General features: G+C 36.7%; 1 protein-coding gene across 2 annotated transcripts in view; it reads left to right on the top strand.

The window, feature by feature from the left end:
* Window positions 1–13,555, top strand: part of KITLG (KIT ligand) — an 88,037-nt gene extending 74,482 nt beyond the window's left edge. For both annotated transcript variants that reach the window (XM_006154810.3, XM_006154809.3), the window contains 4 exons: window positions 3,361–3,470; window positions 4,170–4,237; window positions 5,536–5,612; window positions 12,357–13,555. In XM_006154810.3, coding sequence (XP_006154872.1) covers window positions 3,361–3,470; window positions 4,170–4,237; window positions 5,536–5,575 — 218 coding nt within the window. In that variant the 3' untranslated portion in view covers window positions 5,576–5,612; window positions 12,357–13,555. The remainder of the gene's footprint in view (window positions 1–3,360; window positions 3,471–4,169; window positions 4,238–5,535; window positions 5,613–12,356) is intronic.
* Window positions 13,556–13,765: the final 210 nt, after the last annotated feature.

The following is a 13,765-nucleotide window of genomic DNA, read 5'->3' as shown; positions in this document are numbered from 1 at the left end:
ATACTTACAACATATAATTTGTCCAGACTTACAACTATTTAAGTTAGTAACTAGGTTAGTCTGCTACCATCACAGTTGAGAAAAATGTCTCTTCTACCAACTTTCACCAGCTAGTAGATAGACACTGCCACTCTGCAGGCCAAGGCCCCATGGGAAGTCCAGTTCAATTCTAGGCCCACCCTAAATGACAGGTGGCAAATGTCCATAATTCTCGCAACTCAGGAGGCTGAGGGAGGATGGCCATGAAATAGTGAGACCTTGTCTTATTAAAAAAAAAAAAAAAAAAAAAAGAAAGAAAGAAAAAAATAAAAATAAGCTAGTTCAATTCTGTGCCTCAGAATCTGAAGGTATGTGTTAAATTATCAGACAAATGGACAGTCTTCTTTTTCTTATTTTGCTTTATTTATTCTTCTTTTAAAAAATATAGTTTGCATTACCAGCATCTTTTGGCTAAGTGAAGTCATTTATAAATATGCCACTTTGATACCTGTGAGCAAGACAAGCTTTCATTGCACTTAGGTACTAAAATAAATAGATGAGAATAAAATAATCATAACACAGTATTAATATGTATAATTATAGAATTATGTTTTCAGTTTTAGCATACAGGAAATAGGACTGTATTTTGAGAGGAGGGCCAGGGAAATTTGAAGAGATGATGCTAGTTTTCAGGGACACAACTCAAATGCTCATCATTGCAGAGGACCAGGGTACAAAGGTGTATTCCGGAGATGTGAGTGTCTAAGGGAAAGGGGGTAATATACAAACCTACTAGTTATCCAAAATAAATTATGTTTACAAATTAGCAATATCCTTATGCTAAGCTAAGAAGTTGTCTAAAAGATGTTTATGTTTGAGATCCTTGTAGGCAGTACTTAAATGATATAGAAAGAGATCCTTATATTGACATATTACCTTACACATCTAGAAAAGACATTCTTAAGTCAGACTGTCTAGACTTACTAGCCCTAGCCCTTGGTTAGCTGTGGGACCCAGGACAAGTTACTTCAACTCTGTTCATTCTTCAGTCAAATGGAGTGAGAATACCTCCTTCACAGGGTTTCTATGAGTTTTAAAAGAGGCAACACATATGTGCTTGCAGGTGTGCCTGAAGCCTAATACAAGTTCATTATTAACTGTTAGGCAATTAGATGTAATCAAACTATGGATCAGAAGTTGTGAATCTAAGGTGAGCTCTGGATCGGCATCAAGGAAGAGTACCAATCTTCCTGTTTCCTAGGCAACAAGACACCCTTGTTCATAGGCATGGTGCTCCTAAGCAGGCTGACACTAAAAAGTTGTACTACAAATTTTTATAGATGTCAGTTATTATTAGTGAAACCAAATAAGTCAAATCCCAAAAATATGGACAGTAGACAGTGTTAGTAATAATAATGAGATACAGTTCATTGGTAATAACCCAGGAATTTGGGATTACTCAAATCCTGTCTTAACTTTCACTCCCCCACAAAGTCTCTGCAGGTGATTTTTGCCTATAAGAAAATCAAGGAACCAGCAGTTGGCATTACGGCTATGTCACTGGACTCCCACAGAGTTGACTGCAGTTTGAGTCCCCGGACTCGGTGGCTTAAACTCACGCCGGGCACATGTGCATGTGTGCCCAAGATCCCGAGAGGAGAATGGAAGAGGAGGGATTACGGGGTGGCCATCCCCCCTGGGGGGTGATTTCTTGCTTTGTCTCTCTGCCTCTCTCTATCTCTGGTGAGCATACACTCCCTATAGCAAAAACCTCTCAAAAAAAAAAAAAAAGAAAAGAAAAAACAGAAAATCTTTGTTATTGGTTTGGACTTTGAGAACCAAGTATCCTGCAGTACTCCTTGAAACATAGAATTTAAACTTCACTGATTCCTAGTGTTCAGCTATAGTGGCAAGTATTGAATGTTCCCTGAAGGTAAACAGGGTAATACAACATAATAATGTTTTTTAATTCCTCTTCTAGAAGGACAGTAGTATCCCTGGAGAATCAAAGACCTCGCTCTTAAGTCCTATGCACAGACAAGAGAAATAACAAAAGGGAGGTTAAATTTAGGTTCACTTTAGGAAGGGAAGCTCAGGATCTGTAAGACCTCTCCCTCCCAGTCTTCTCTGTTCCCTTCCTCTTACTCTTCCTCCTGCAAGAGGATTGCTGCTGCCTCTTATATTCTAGGACTTCACATTGGTCATAGTTCTAAGTGTGTATTTTAGTCCATTCTCTGTTGCTAATAACAGAAATACCTAAACATGGGAGGACTACAAAGAATACAGGTCTATTTAAGCTCGCAGTTTCTCCAAACATAGGTGAATGCGTACAGACCTTTATGTATTAATTAGGTCATCGGGAATGTCATGATGTATTTTTTTAATGCAAAATGTGTCACGGTTTTCCCAATGACCCAATAGGTTATATGTCTTTTTGGAAAATATCTAGTGGGAGATGTTAAAAGTGAGAAAGTGAAATGATACTTGAAGATAAAGGCAAACGAGACAGGCTTGCTTGATAGGATAAACAATACCTGCCTCAGTCCCAGAAATACATCAAGTCTGTGTTCTATATGCATCAACATTAACCAAATCAAATTTTGTTTTGTTTTTGGGGGTCCTTGGTTTTTTAAATGTATTCATCTTTTTTTTTTAAAGAGTGATTTTTGCTATAGGGCACATGTGCTCACTGGAGAGACAGAGAGAGACAATGAGACAGAGAGAAATCACCCCCCGCCCCCAGGGGGGAAGGCCATGATGTAATCCCTCCAGTATCCTCTCTGGATGTTGGGCTCACCCACATATGCACCTGGAGTGAGTTTGAAGCCACTGAGTCTGGGACTTAAACCACAGTCCAGCAACATAACCATTATGCCAGCTGCTGGTCCCCTTCTTCATCTTTTTTTTTTTTTTTTTTTGAGAGATTTTCACTGTAGGGCGTGGGGCGTCGCTCGCCAGACAGACAGAGAGAGACATAGAGACAGAAAGCGAGAAATCACCCCCCAGGGGGGATGGTCACGCCGCAATCCCTTCTCCTCCATTCTCCTCTCGGGATCTTGGGCACGCACGCACATGCGCCCGGCGTGAGTTTTAAGCCACCGGGTCTGGGACACGAATCGTGGTCGACTACGTGGGAGTCCAGCGACATAGCCATTACGCTAACTGCTGGTTCCCCCCTTCTTCATCTTTTGAAGTCTACATAGACTTACACTTTCTTCTAAAAAGAGTACTCAACCAAAAAAAAAAAAAAATCGGTGTTTTGAATACTCTAAACAGATACAGGTCAAAAGTACATTGAAAACAGCTGGGAATAACAACAGCCTAAGAGCAAAACCACTCGATGGGTCTGCTGCATTCACCGTTCTGCTTTATAAATTACAGGAAAAGCCGCAAATTCCACTGAAGACTCCAACCTGCAATGGGCAGCCATGGCACTGCCAGCATTCCTCTCTCTAGTAATTGGTTTTGGTTTTGGAGCCTTATACTGGAAGGTAAGTTCTTTGTTGGTGGTGGTTATTGTTCCTCTTGATCAAACTTATTTATTCATACTATATTTATATAAATGATTAACCAACTTCTCTTTTCTGAAAAAGGACCCTATCAAGAAAAACAGTGGATCGTAGGTTAACTTATAGTCTCAACAACATTTACATTTTAGGAAAGTCCCCATTCCTCATTATCCTTTAGAGACAATCCTTCTCATGAGAATGCACACTACTTAAAGAATGAAAACTCATTTTAAGCGCCTGAATTAAATATAAAAAGAAAAAAAAAACATGCTGAAAATCTTATGATGTATGCTTAAAAGTCAACGAGAAATACCCTTTGTATTACTGTTATTTTGAATTTCTAGTCCTCTGTGCTTTTCTTATTGAAGCTGTCTTAAATTTTAAAATGTGCTAAATCATCATGACTAAACTTTTTGAAATGTCTTCTGAACTTGATTACTATTTAAATGTGTCAGTTTCTTTATTCCTTTTCCCACTCTCGGCATCCTAAAAATGTGAAATTTGTAACATCCTGCATTTTTTGGTAATATTTTCCACTACAAATATTTTTTGCATGCTACTTGCTGAGGAAAACTATTATTGAAGTTACTGACATAGAACATAAAAGTAGAGACCACTTACTCTGAAATATTATAGCACTCATTGATATTTTTACAATATATGTCACTGTTCTTTTCCCAGAAGAAACAACCAAATCTTACAAGGGCAGTTGAAAATATACAGATTAATGAAGAGGATAATGAGATAAGGTATTTTGTTTTGCTCATGTGTGCATAAACAAGCTTTGACTTTGCCATTTCACATACAGTGCACTGACATACATGGTCATAATGTCTTTATGAAGTTGCTTCTCTTACGATGGTTTCTAACCAGTATGTCCCAAATCTTTATCCATGTAGCTGATCTATTTTAGTCCACTATGTTGCTAATAACTGAAATACCTGAAACTGGGTGACTTATAAAGAATAGAGATTTATTTAGCTAATGGTTTTGGAGGTCTAAAGTCAGGGACTGCATCTGGTGAGGGTCTTCATATTGTAGAATCCCAAGGAGGCACAAGCCATTACATGGCAAGGACAGGAGTGTTGCGAGAGCATATGTATCTGTTTTGTGTCTCCACTTACATGAAAGAGTATCTAACTACCCTGATCCTCATCTCCTCCCAAAGGCCCCCCCTTCTCAACCCCATAGCTGGATTAAGTTTCTATCTTCTTAATCCTTTTATAGTGGCTATTAATTTTCAACACATGACTCTTGAGAGACACATTGAAACCATAGTGTGTCCTTACTTCTCACTCTTTTCAATCTTACATCTTTATTTATCCATTGATACCTTCACATAAATGTCTCTAAAGGCACACTTACTTATTCACTTTCTTTTCTACAATATTTTCACTTTATTCTTTAAGTTCATTCTTTGGTAATATTCATCTTTGTCTATGTCTTTATTACCTGCTGGCCAGAGTTGATGCTACAAAATCTTTTCTTTAGCCCTTCAAAACTCAGAATTTGTAACATCTCTCCTTAAATCTTGTTTCATAATGTCACTTTCTACTCAAGATACATTCAGTGATTTTTCTCTTGTATGCATAACTTTTCTCATCAGATTCCATAATTTCCCCAAAGCCAAATACAAAAATTGTTATGAGCTGGCTTTCCATTTACTGTAGGTAAACTCTGATTACACTTTTACCTTATACTTATTGTCTTAATGCTAATATTTTCACTTATATATGATTATAATTTTTTGGCATGTTATCTTTCTATGTCCTGCCTATGTATGTAATACATGCATACGAAGTGCACATAAGCTTTTTTAGTTTGTAGATATAATTATATAGAGAGGATTTTACTAAACTACTTGGGAAAACTACGTTGAGGAAGATTTCTCTTTTCCCCATAGCAATATAAAGGTTAAGTTTCCCTTTCAGCATTGCAATCTTGTGTTACTATATTTACAGAAAAACTGCCTTTTACAATGTGCAGATTGCAGTGTACTTCAGAATCTCTGTTCAAAAGCATATAAGCATTTTTCTTTTCTTTTCAGTATGTTGCAAGAAAAAGAGAGAGAATTTCAAGAGGTGTAACTGTGGTTTGTATCAACACTGTTACTTTCACACATTGGTAAGTACTTAGAATTCAAGCTGAAATATTTAGCAAGAACTATACAGTATCTTAGATGCCAAAATTTAGAAATAAATCTTGTAACTGAGTCTTTTATCAAGCAGATGTCAGTACTGAAGTTGTCACATTATTGCATTGTACATATCTAATTCCTTTAATATACTAAAGTTGTGAAAGCTAAAGAAGAATTAGCCCTGATTAGTGTTTTTTATAATGTATGGCAGATGTACAAAAAACAAACAGTTGGGTGTTTATTTGGACTATTTTTGAGGTTAGAAAATAAGTTAGACAAGGAGCGATAATAGAGGAAATTAGCATTAAATAAGATATAATTATAGAGAAAACATAAATAAAAACGGTTTCATTTAGGTATGACCACCATAAAATAACATACACCATTTGTTAGAAACTAAAACAAGAGAAAGCCAAAAATATTTCCTGTTTTAAAGAAAAGGAGAAAAAGTCGAAATAACCTATGATCTGTCAGACAAAATGATCAAAGTAGCCACCTGTTGCATGACTGTTAATAATTATGCCTCATCACAGCCCAGATCCCAGGATACATCGAATACAAGCCAGTGTCTGATATCTGTTGTGATGATGTGGGTCTCTGGAGGGACTGTGGGAGAAAGGATAATAAGTGGCCAGACTGATGTTCATTTTTTCCTGTCCACTGTGTCTACTTCATCTATTCTTAAGCTACAGACATGGTTGGGAAGATATCCAGAATGGCATTAACTTGATCCAGTGTCAATTCATACTTTCCTTCACTTTCGCTTCTGCTAACAGGCCGTTCATTTTGTTTTAATCCTGGAATCCTGAGTGCATTTGCCACAGTGGCATATGAATGTTCTGTCCTTTTCCTAAATCCTTAGTTTTTCCATGCACTCCCTTTATCAGGAGATCATCTACTTTTACAGGTTATTACTGATACAGCCCGTGAAGAGTCCTTTTCCTAAATCACAGTCCAGCCAGTTTTGACTTCTGTCCCAGATTTAGAGAATAATTTCTAGACTGATCTTTCCCAGGTAAGCTGGGTCACAGAGTCTCTTGCATCCTCTAGGAGCTCACTTTTTTAAAAGGTCATTTTTTAGCAACCCAGTATGATATAACTATGTAGCAAATTTCTCTAAAACTTGAATCTTGTTATGCCACAGGCTTTCAATCTTGCCTGATCACCATATCCAAAGCATAAATAGCATCTTCTCTTTTTTCTGCATCCTAGCTTCTTTCTAGGTTCACTTTTTCCCTTTCAAATAGCATAAAATGGGTAGACCCCTTATTTTACCATTTTATCTTCCCCAGCCGAAATTACTATTTTTCCTAGACACTCATTTTTCTGCACTTCTATACCAACACAAACCTCACATTTTTTTTCCCTGCCATTTTAGTCCTGTTAAGCTAGACATACACAAATCACACGTTAAATGGTTAATTGTGTTTTAAAAAGTCAAGAGATGTTCTCTGTTGTCCTGTTTTGGCCCAGAGGTATTTAATTGTTTGGTTTTGATTGTGGCATTTGTCCTATGATGTTTGGAAAGTGGATTATTGAGGGAAAATCCAGGCCATTTGTTTAGGAGAGAAAAAGATGGCATTTTAAACCAAACATAGTCAACTTATGCATATATCTACTACAAGAACTGGAGCTGAGTCTATGCGATTCTTGCTGTATCTCCAGCACATAACATGTTATTTTGCTTTGTAAGCTCCTAATAAATGTTTGCTGAATGAAAGACTGAGTGCATGAATGAGCCCAAAGTTAAAGTCTAATTTAGTGGCAAGGAAGATAGTTCTTCTAAAGTAAGGTTTGTGTGTATGTTTGTTTAATTTGTAAGGTGTGCACATCAAGGGGGAATGTAGTCATATGGGAAATCTTATGTGAATTTATTTTTCTTAAAGTATGACATATTACTCATGTATGAAATAAACCAAATTAGATAGTCAAGTTAAAGAAGCTAAGAATTATTCAGAAATAAAGTCATCACACTTACTCATTAGTCACTGTGAGACAGAATGAAGAAGTGAACAATTTTTCTTTCATAAAGTGCATTATTCATCATCTCTGCAAACCCTTCTCTAAATTCAGCTCAGATACCAGCACCTCCAAAAAACTGACTTCCAAAATGAAGGTAGTCTTTACTTAGCCCTTTGGTTACATTGCATATGACTCTTGGTAGCACATCACAATTACTTATGTAGACAATTTGTGTCCTTTTCAAAACCATGTAAGGTCTCAAAAAGCAGGATTCATTTTTCAGTTTAATTTCATAATCTATTAAGTTGTCAGGAAAATCAGTACGTACTTTTCTACACAAAAATGTGTCATGACTTTCCCAACAATCCAATATATGATCAAACTATGCCATCATGTATACTTGGCATATATAAATGGTGAATAAGCCTTATTAAATAAATGAAGAGATTGAAGTATATCTCGTGAAAGTGCAGTAATGTGAGAGTACAACTTATGGAGACAAAAGTAGAATTGAGTATATAGGAGTTAAATAAGAATTCAAATGCTGAAAGAAAAGTAAGAAAAAGGGAGGAAGCAGTTCTTTACTGCAAATCTGCAAACCCGAAAGTCAAAATGTGTATGTGTCTTTTTTTTTTTTTTTTGGTATGTGTTATTGGTAACCACTCATCAATGCCCCATTATAGGAGAAAGGCTTTAAGCTTTATTCTGTGCCAACAGAGATCCAAGCCTTCCAAGGAACCTATAAATTTAGTTTGGGGAGATGTATTGGGTAGATGGAAAAGTTTGGGAGAACAGACTATGGCCTAGTAGAAAGAGAAACTTTCCAAAAATTAATAACAATAGTAAAAAGTACCAAGATAGAAATAAGATGTGGAGTTGTTATTATGTATCCTAAAAATTATACATAATTGGATTATAATCATTTGCTTGTTTAACAAGACAGAGGAAAATGCAGTGAATGACTCATATTTATGGCAAGGATTTTGGGCCAAAATGGAAGTTTCACCAACTAAAACAATTTAAATCAAGACAAATATTGGAAAACAAGAATGGAAAACATGTGGAACAGTTAGCTCCCTGAAGGAAATAACAAAGGGAAGTAAAGAGGGTATAATATTTAAAGTATAAGGGAAGAACGTGGAAAGAATATAAGTAATGAGTTAAGAGAAGCAAGAAGTTGCATCCAAGAAAAAAGTACTGTATTTGTACTTACTTGACATCAAATATGAAAACATCTAAATGAAACATTAAAATCCACTTATTGGAACCAGCCGTTGGTGTAATGGCTATGTCGCTAGACTCCCATGTAGTCGTCCGTGGTTCGAGTCCCAGACCCTGTGACTTAAACTCACGCCAGGCACATGTGCATGCATGCCCAAGATCCTGAGAGGAGAAGGGATTACAGCATGGCCATTCCCACTGAGGGGGGGTGATTTCTCGCTTTCTATCTCTGTCTCTCTCTTTCTGGCGAGCAAAAACCTCTCCAAAAAAAATCCACTTATTAATTTAACTGATGCCAAGTATCAAATGTAGCCCCTTAACTAGAACTTTTCCTGTATTGGGTTATGCAAAGCACAGCTCAAGAGAAATACATAAAGAGATCAAATACATGAAGAGCTTCACTTATATTTATGAGAAAATTTTTCTTTTACACAGATGTGATTTAACAAACTCTAGTAAGTATATTAGTAGAGGCACAGCTTAATATAACCTGTGTCCTCAATTGCTTATAGTCTATAAGAGGAAAAAAGGCATATGCACAGTAACCAGTTTTTAAGAAGTATATTGGAAGTTTACAAAATATAAGAAGCAAGAAAAGGAGATTACAAAGAAAATGCAATGAACAATCGAAAGCAGAGCTACTGCTTATTGTCATTGTCATATAAGAAGTGAACGCAAAAAAAAAAAAAAAAATAAGTGAATGCCACACAGCTGTAGGTATTGGTGTGAATTGCATCCCTAAGAAGTACCATGCACATCCATATACAATTGCCTTATTAAAAGGGAAAAAGAATTCATTAGCAAACAGAGAAAGTTTTGTTTTGTAGGTGGTGGCATTTGTTCTAAACTAGATCTCTAATGCAAATGACATCAACTAAGTCAGGCAAGACCCAGAAGTACAAGGTATGTTCAAGGGTCAGTTTTTACAGAAAGACTTCCGTGGAAGTCATACTTAAAGAGTTAAAATGCTGAGAAGAAAGGGTGGGATCAGACTGATAAAGGTTTTGAATTCCAGGAACAGAGTTTATCCTTCACTGGGCAATGTATGGATCAGCTTGGGGAGTTTAGAACAGATGAGGTGATGCAAACAATGCAAAGGTTTCGGAAAAGCAATCAGGTGTTGGTGTGGCCAGATGGATGGGAGTAAGGATCTGGAGGAAGGAAGTCCACCTAGGAGACAGTTTTCAAAGCAAGTGTGAGAGAACAATAACATGAACAAGGTCAGGGTAGGAAATGGGATAGCATTGATCATTTTGAAAATATTACAGTAAAAGAATCAACAAGTCCTATTCACTGATGGGATGAGTGGCTGGCATCACAGGCTGTACTCAAGGAGGATCTGGAGCCTATGGACCTACCAGTTGTCAGTACCATTAAAAGAAAATTGGAAATCAGGAGAAGGAGCTGTTGGTAAATATTGGTGGAACTAAATATTGGTGACCAAACATGTTAACCTGGGGCTTCAGAGAAAAGTCAGGGATGGAAATAATAGATTTTCAATCTGATAGTCACCAACAAAGAATTTTAATTGAGAGGACTCAATTGGAGTCCTTGAGAGAGGGACTGCTTTGTCACAGAGAAGGCCTAGCCTGGTTGATAGTAATTAGCATGGGATTGTAGACAATCAGTGAGCAGTTTAGTGACTTACCCCAGCATGGTAAGTGTAGAAAGTAATTCTTGTTGCTTGTGGACTCATAAAACAAACACAAACTGGACATAGATATGAGATAAATTAGACTGAAGAGATCTTACGATTAAAATAAGGAGAAGTATTGGACTTTGAGGACGCAGGCTTTGGGAATGGTTGGTCACTCAATGGCAAGATCTGTGACTCATTACCAAATATTTCCTAAGAATTGCTAGAGCTTTCTGAGTTTGTTTCTTCAATTTCTTTCTGTAGACACATTGTGAAGTACAGGATTAGAAGGAATTAGACTTTTGAGTTCAAGTCTTGGCTCTGTGACTTAACTAGCTCTGGAATCATGTATGATGAGTACATGTCTTTAAATCCCTGGTTTTTCATACACAATGAGAGGACAATAGCACTCACCCTGTTTATTTCATGAGGCTGTTTCAATAATCCAAGGTATCATTATAAAAAAAATGTAGTTTTGTTCTTCAAGTTTATCTTCTTTGCTAAGTGACCCAGAGATAAAATTAGAAATAGATTTCCAGTCTTGCTTCCCTCCTGTAAATTTAGGATTTCAAATTATTCATAGCTTTTAAAAATACAGTCTTTTGCCTTTTGTGTTTTCCTTTTGTTTTTCTAACCATGCTTTATTTAAAAATATCTTCCATATATTTTGGGATTCTAAAGACTTTCCATTTTTCTTCATGAATTTAATTTGGCTTTCCTAAATACAGCTTTGTATTTTCAAGAGTTCTCTGTTTGGTAAATTGTCACATAACACAATTTAAATATATGAAAGAGACTGGAAAATATACTAACTCACATTATGAAGTTTTACATATAATCTGTGTAATGACCACAATGTTTTAAAACCAGTGTTCTGTGATTCTGGGGTTGATAAACAAAGACAAAGGTAGAAAAAGAGTTAGGAAGAAGGAAAATGCAAAACATACCTGTATTCAGGGGCTGTGACTGAAGACAGAATGAAGATATTGTCTACCACTTAAATAGAGGAGCAAGTACAAACACTTTACTGAAAGGTTGAAAAATCTGGACGATCAGTAGGTTAGCATCAGCACTGAACTAAAACTAAGTATGGTTTTCATGTTTCAGCAAGTACAATAAGCTGTGCTGAGGCCAAGTGAACCTCCCCAGAGGCCTTAGCAGGATGTAGTGCCAGAATTTTAGTCTTTCTTTTTTGGCTGAAAGTATTGAATGAGATCTTGCTGCTACTGTTTCCTCAACTGGGAGAAATGATTGCTAGAACCTGGAAAGGCAGTCAAGATACTCAAGCTGCCCAGTGACAATAAGGCTAATATTTGTTGCTGGCCTCCACAGCTTCTCCACCTTCCCAGGTTATTTCTTTCATGTCACTCCATCTATTTTATTTCTCCCTCTCCACTCTCTAAACATCACCCTCTCCTTCAACCCTTCTCACCTCACCACCAGTCTACTACTTTTGGTAGGCTTGCTAGAGAAGGTCAAAGCTAAATGGGTTGAAAACCCTCTCCTAAACTGAAATAACTGATAGAATGTATGGAGGTATGAAAGTTACAGAGTACTCACTCATGCACTCTTAGTTTCTAGAAATATTCATTGAATGTCTATAATGTGCCAGACACCATTCTAAGGGTGGAGCTTCAGCAGTAAAAAGTATAGACAGAACTCTCTGTTCTCATGGAGCTTATATAAGAGATAGAAAATAAACAGAAATATGTTTTCAGATAAATGTTTCCGGGGGGTCATATAAAGAGCAACTGATCACTGCATATTTATCAAGTTCTTTTAGGCCATGTGAGTAAAGTATATATTGTAAGTCTGTTATTCACCCTATTCTCTTATATGAATATAGCTAATAAGAATGAAAAGGAGGCAGAAGGCAGACATAGCATAATCTCTCTTTTTTCTTCCTCTCTAGGCTGGTAACAGTTCATGTTTGCTTCATAAATGAAGCAGCTTTAAACAAATTCATATTCTGTCTGGAGTGACAGACTGCATCTTTATCTGTTCTTGCTACCCATGACTTTTTATGGATGATTCAGAAATTGGAACAGAGTGTTTTACTGTGAAACTGGCACTGAATTAATCATCTATAAAGAAGAACTTGCATGGAACAGGACTCTATTTTAAGGACCTGGGGGACTTGTGGTCTCATTTAGAACTTGCAGCTGATGTTGGGAGTGAAAGCATGTGTCCTAGACTATACACCCATTTGCACAGTTCCAGAAGTGTCTACGTGCTGACAGACAAACCACATAGCTTTTATTCTTCAGTTACAATCTGCAGCCTATAGTAATCCTAGTCTCTGCAAGTAGATTTCAGCATGGATATTGGGGGTGATCATCTTTCTCAAAGGGATCTAAAAACTACAAAATTGAGAAAACAGACTCAGTAGCATCAGCCACTGCACAGTGTAGAAAGTAGTGGAAACTAAGTGACTGGACTCAGCAGCATGACAGCTTTATAGTTGCTGATTAAAAATAGGGGTCTGCTGTTGATCTCTGATTGACATAAACTGTGCTCACTCATGTCCTTCTGGACAGATGGACATGGTTGGCAGGTTCTGAATGTACAGGGGAGCCAGTACTGAATTGGAATGATGATGCCTTGGCAGAGGGAAAACTCTCTGAAATCAAAGTCATCACAAGAAAGAACCTACAAACACTGAACAGCAGTCTGCAGAGGAGGACATTTGGCATCCCTGGTGAACTTTGCCTTTTCCCTTGACCATTATAGAGTGTATAAATTGTGTTTGCAAAATATATCATGATGTGTATATCCTAAAACTATTACAGACTTATGGAAAGGGACTTAGAAAAATGCTGAATGTATGAAGGTCCCATTTTCAATTTCCACCATGGGAAAAAAATAAAAATAAATTATGTTATTTAGTATCTAAGCTTAGACCATCACACCCACATGCTCATATGGGTGCTGAAAACTAGGTTACTTGGCTTTTACAAGAATACAAGGAATCAGGAAACTCTAGTTATTTATAGTATAGCCACCATTATCTGTTTAAAGGAACCATTTATTTAAAATCAGACACTATATTCATTAAGGTTTATGAATTAAAAATTAAAAAGAAAGATTTATGTAGTTATGCATGACAGTTTGCTATTTAAAATGTGTGACAGCGTTTGTCATAAAAAGTGAATTTGGCAGCAATTCGTAAGGTGGACATTGTGCTTTTAAACTAGAACTTGTAAAACAGGTGGACATTGTGCTTTTAAACTAGAACTTGTAAGACATTTTAACTTTTCTTGCTGACTTTTTCTTTTTTACAGTCAAAAGAACATCTAACTAAAGTAAAAAAAATTGATATTT

This window comes from Tupaia chinensis, unplaced genomic scaffold (assembly GCF_000334495.1).
Source record: "Tupaia chinensis unplaced genomic scaffold, TupChi_1.0 Scaffold000423_1, whole genome shotgun sequence".
NCBI classification, from domain to species: Eukaryota; Metazoa; Chordata; class Mammalia; order Scandentia; family Tupaiidae; genus Tupaia; species Tupaia belangeri.
Note: the sequence above shows the minus strand (reverse complement) of the source record. Positions and strands in the feature narration are given on the sequence as shown.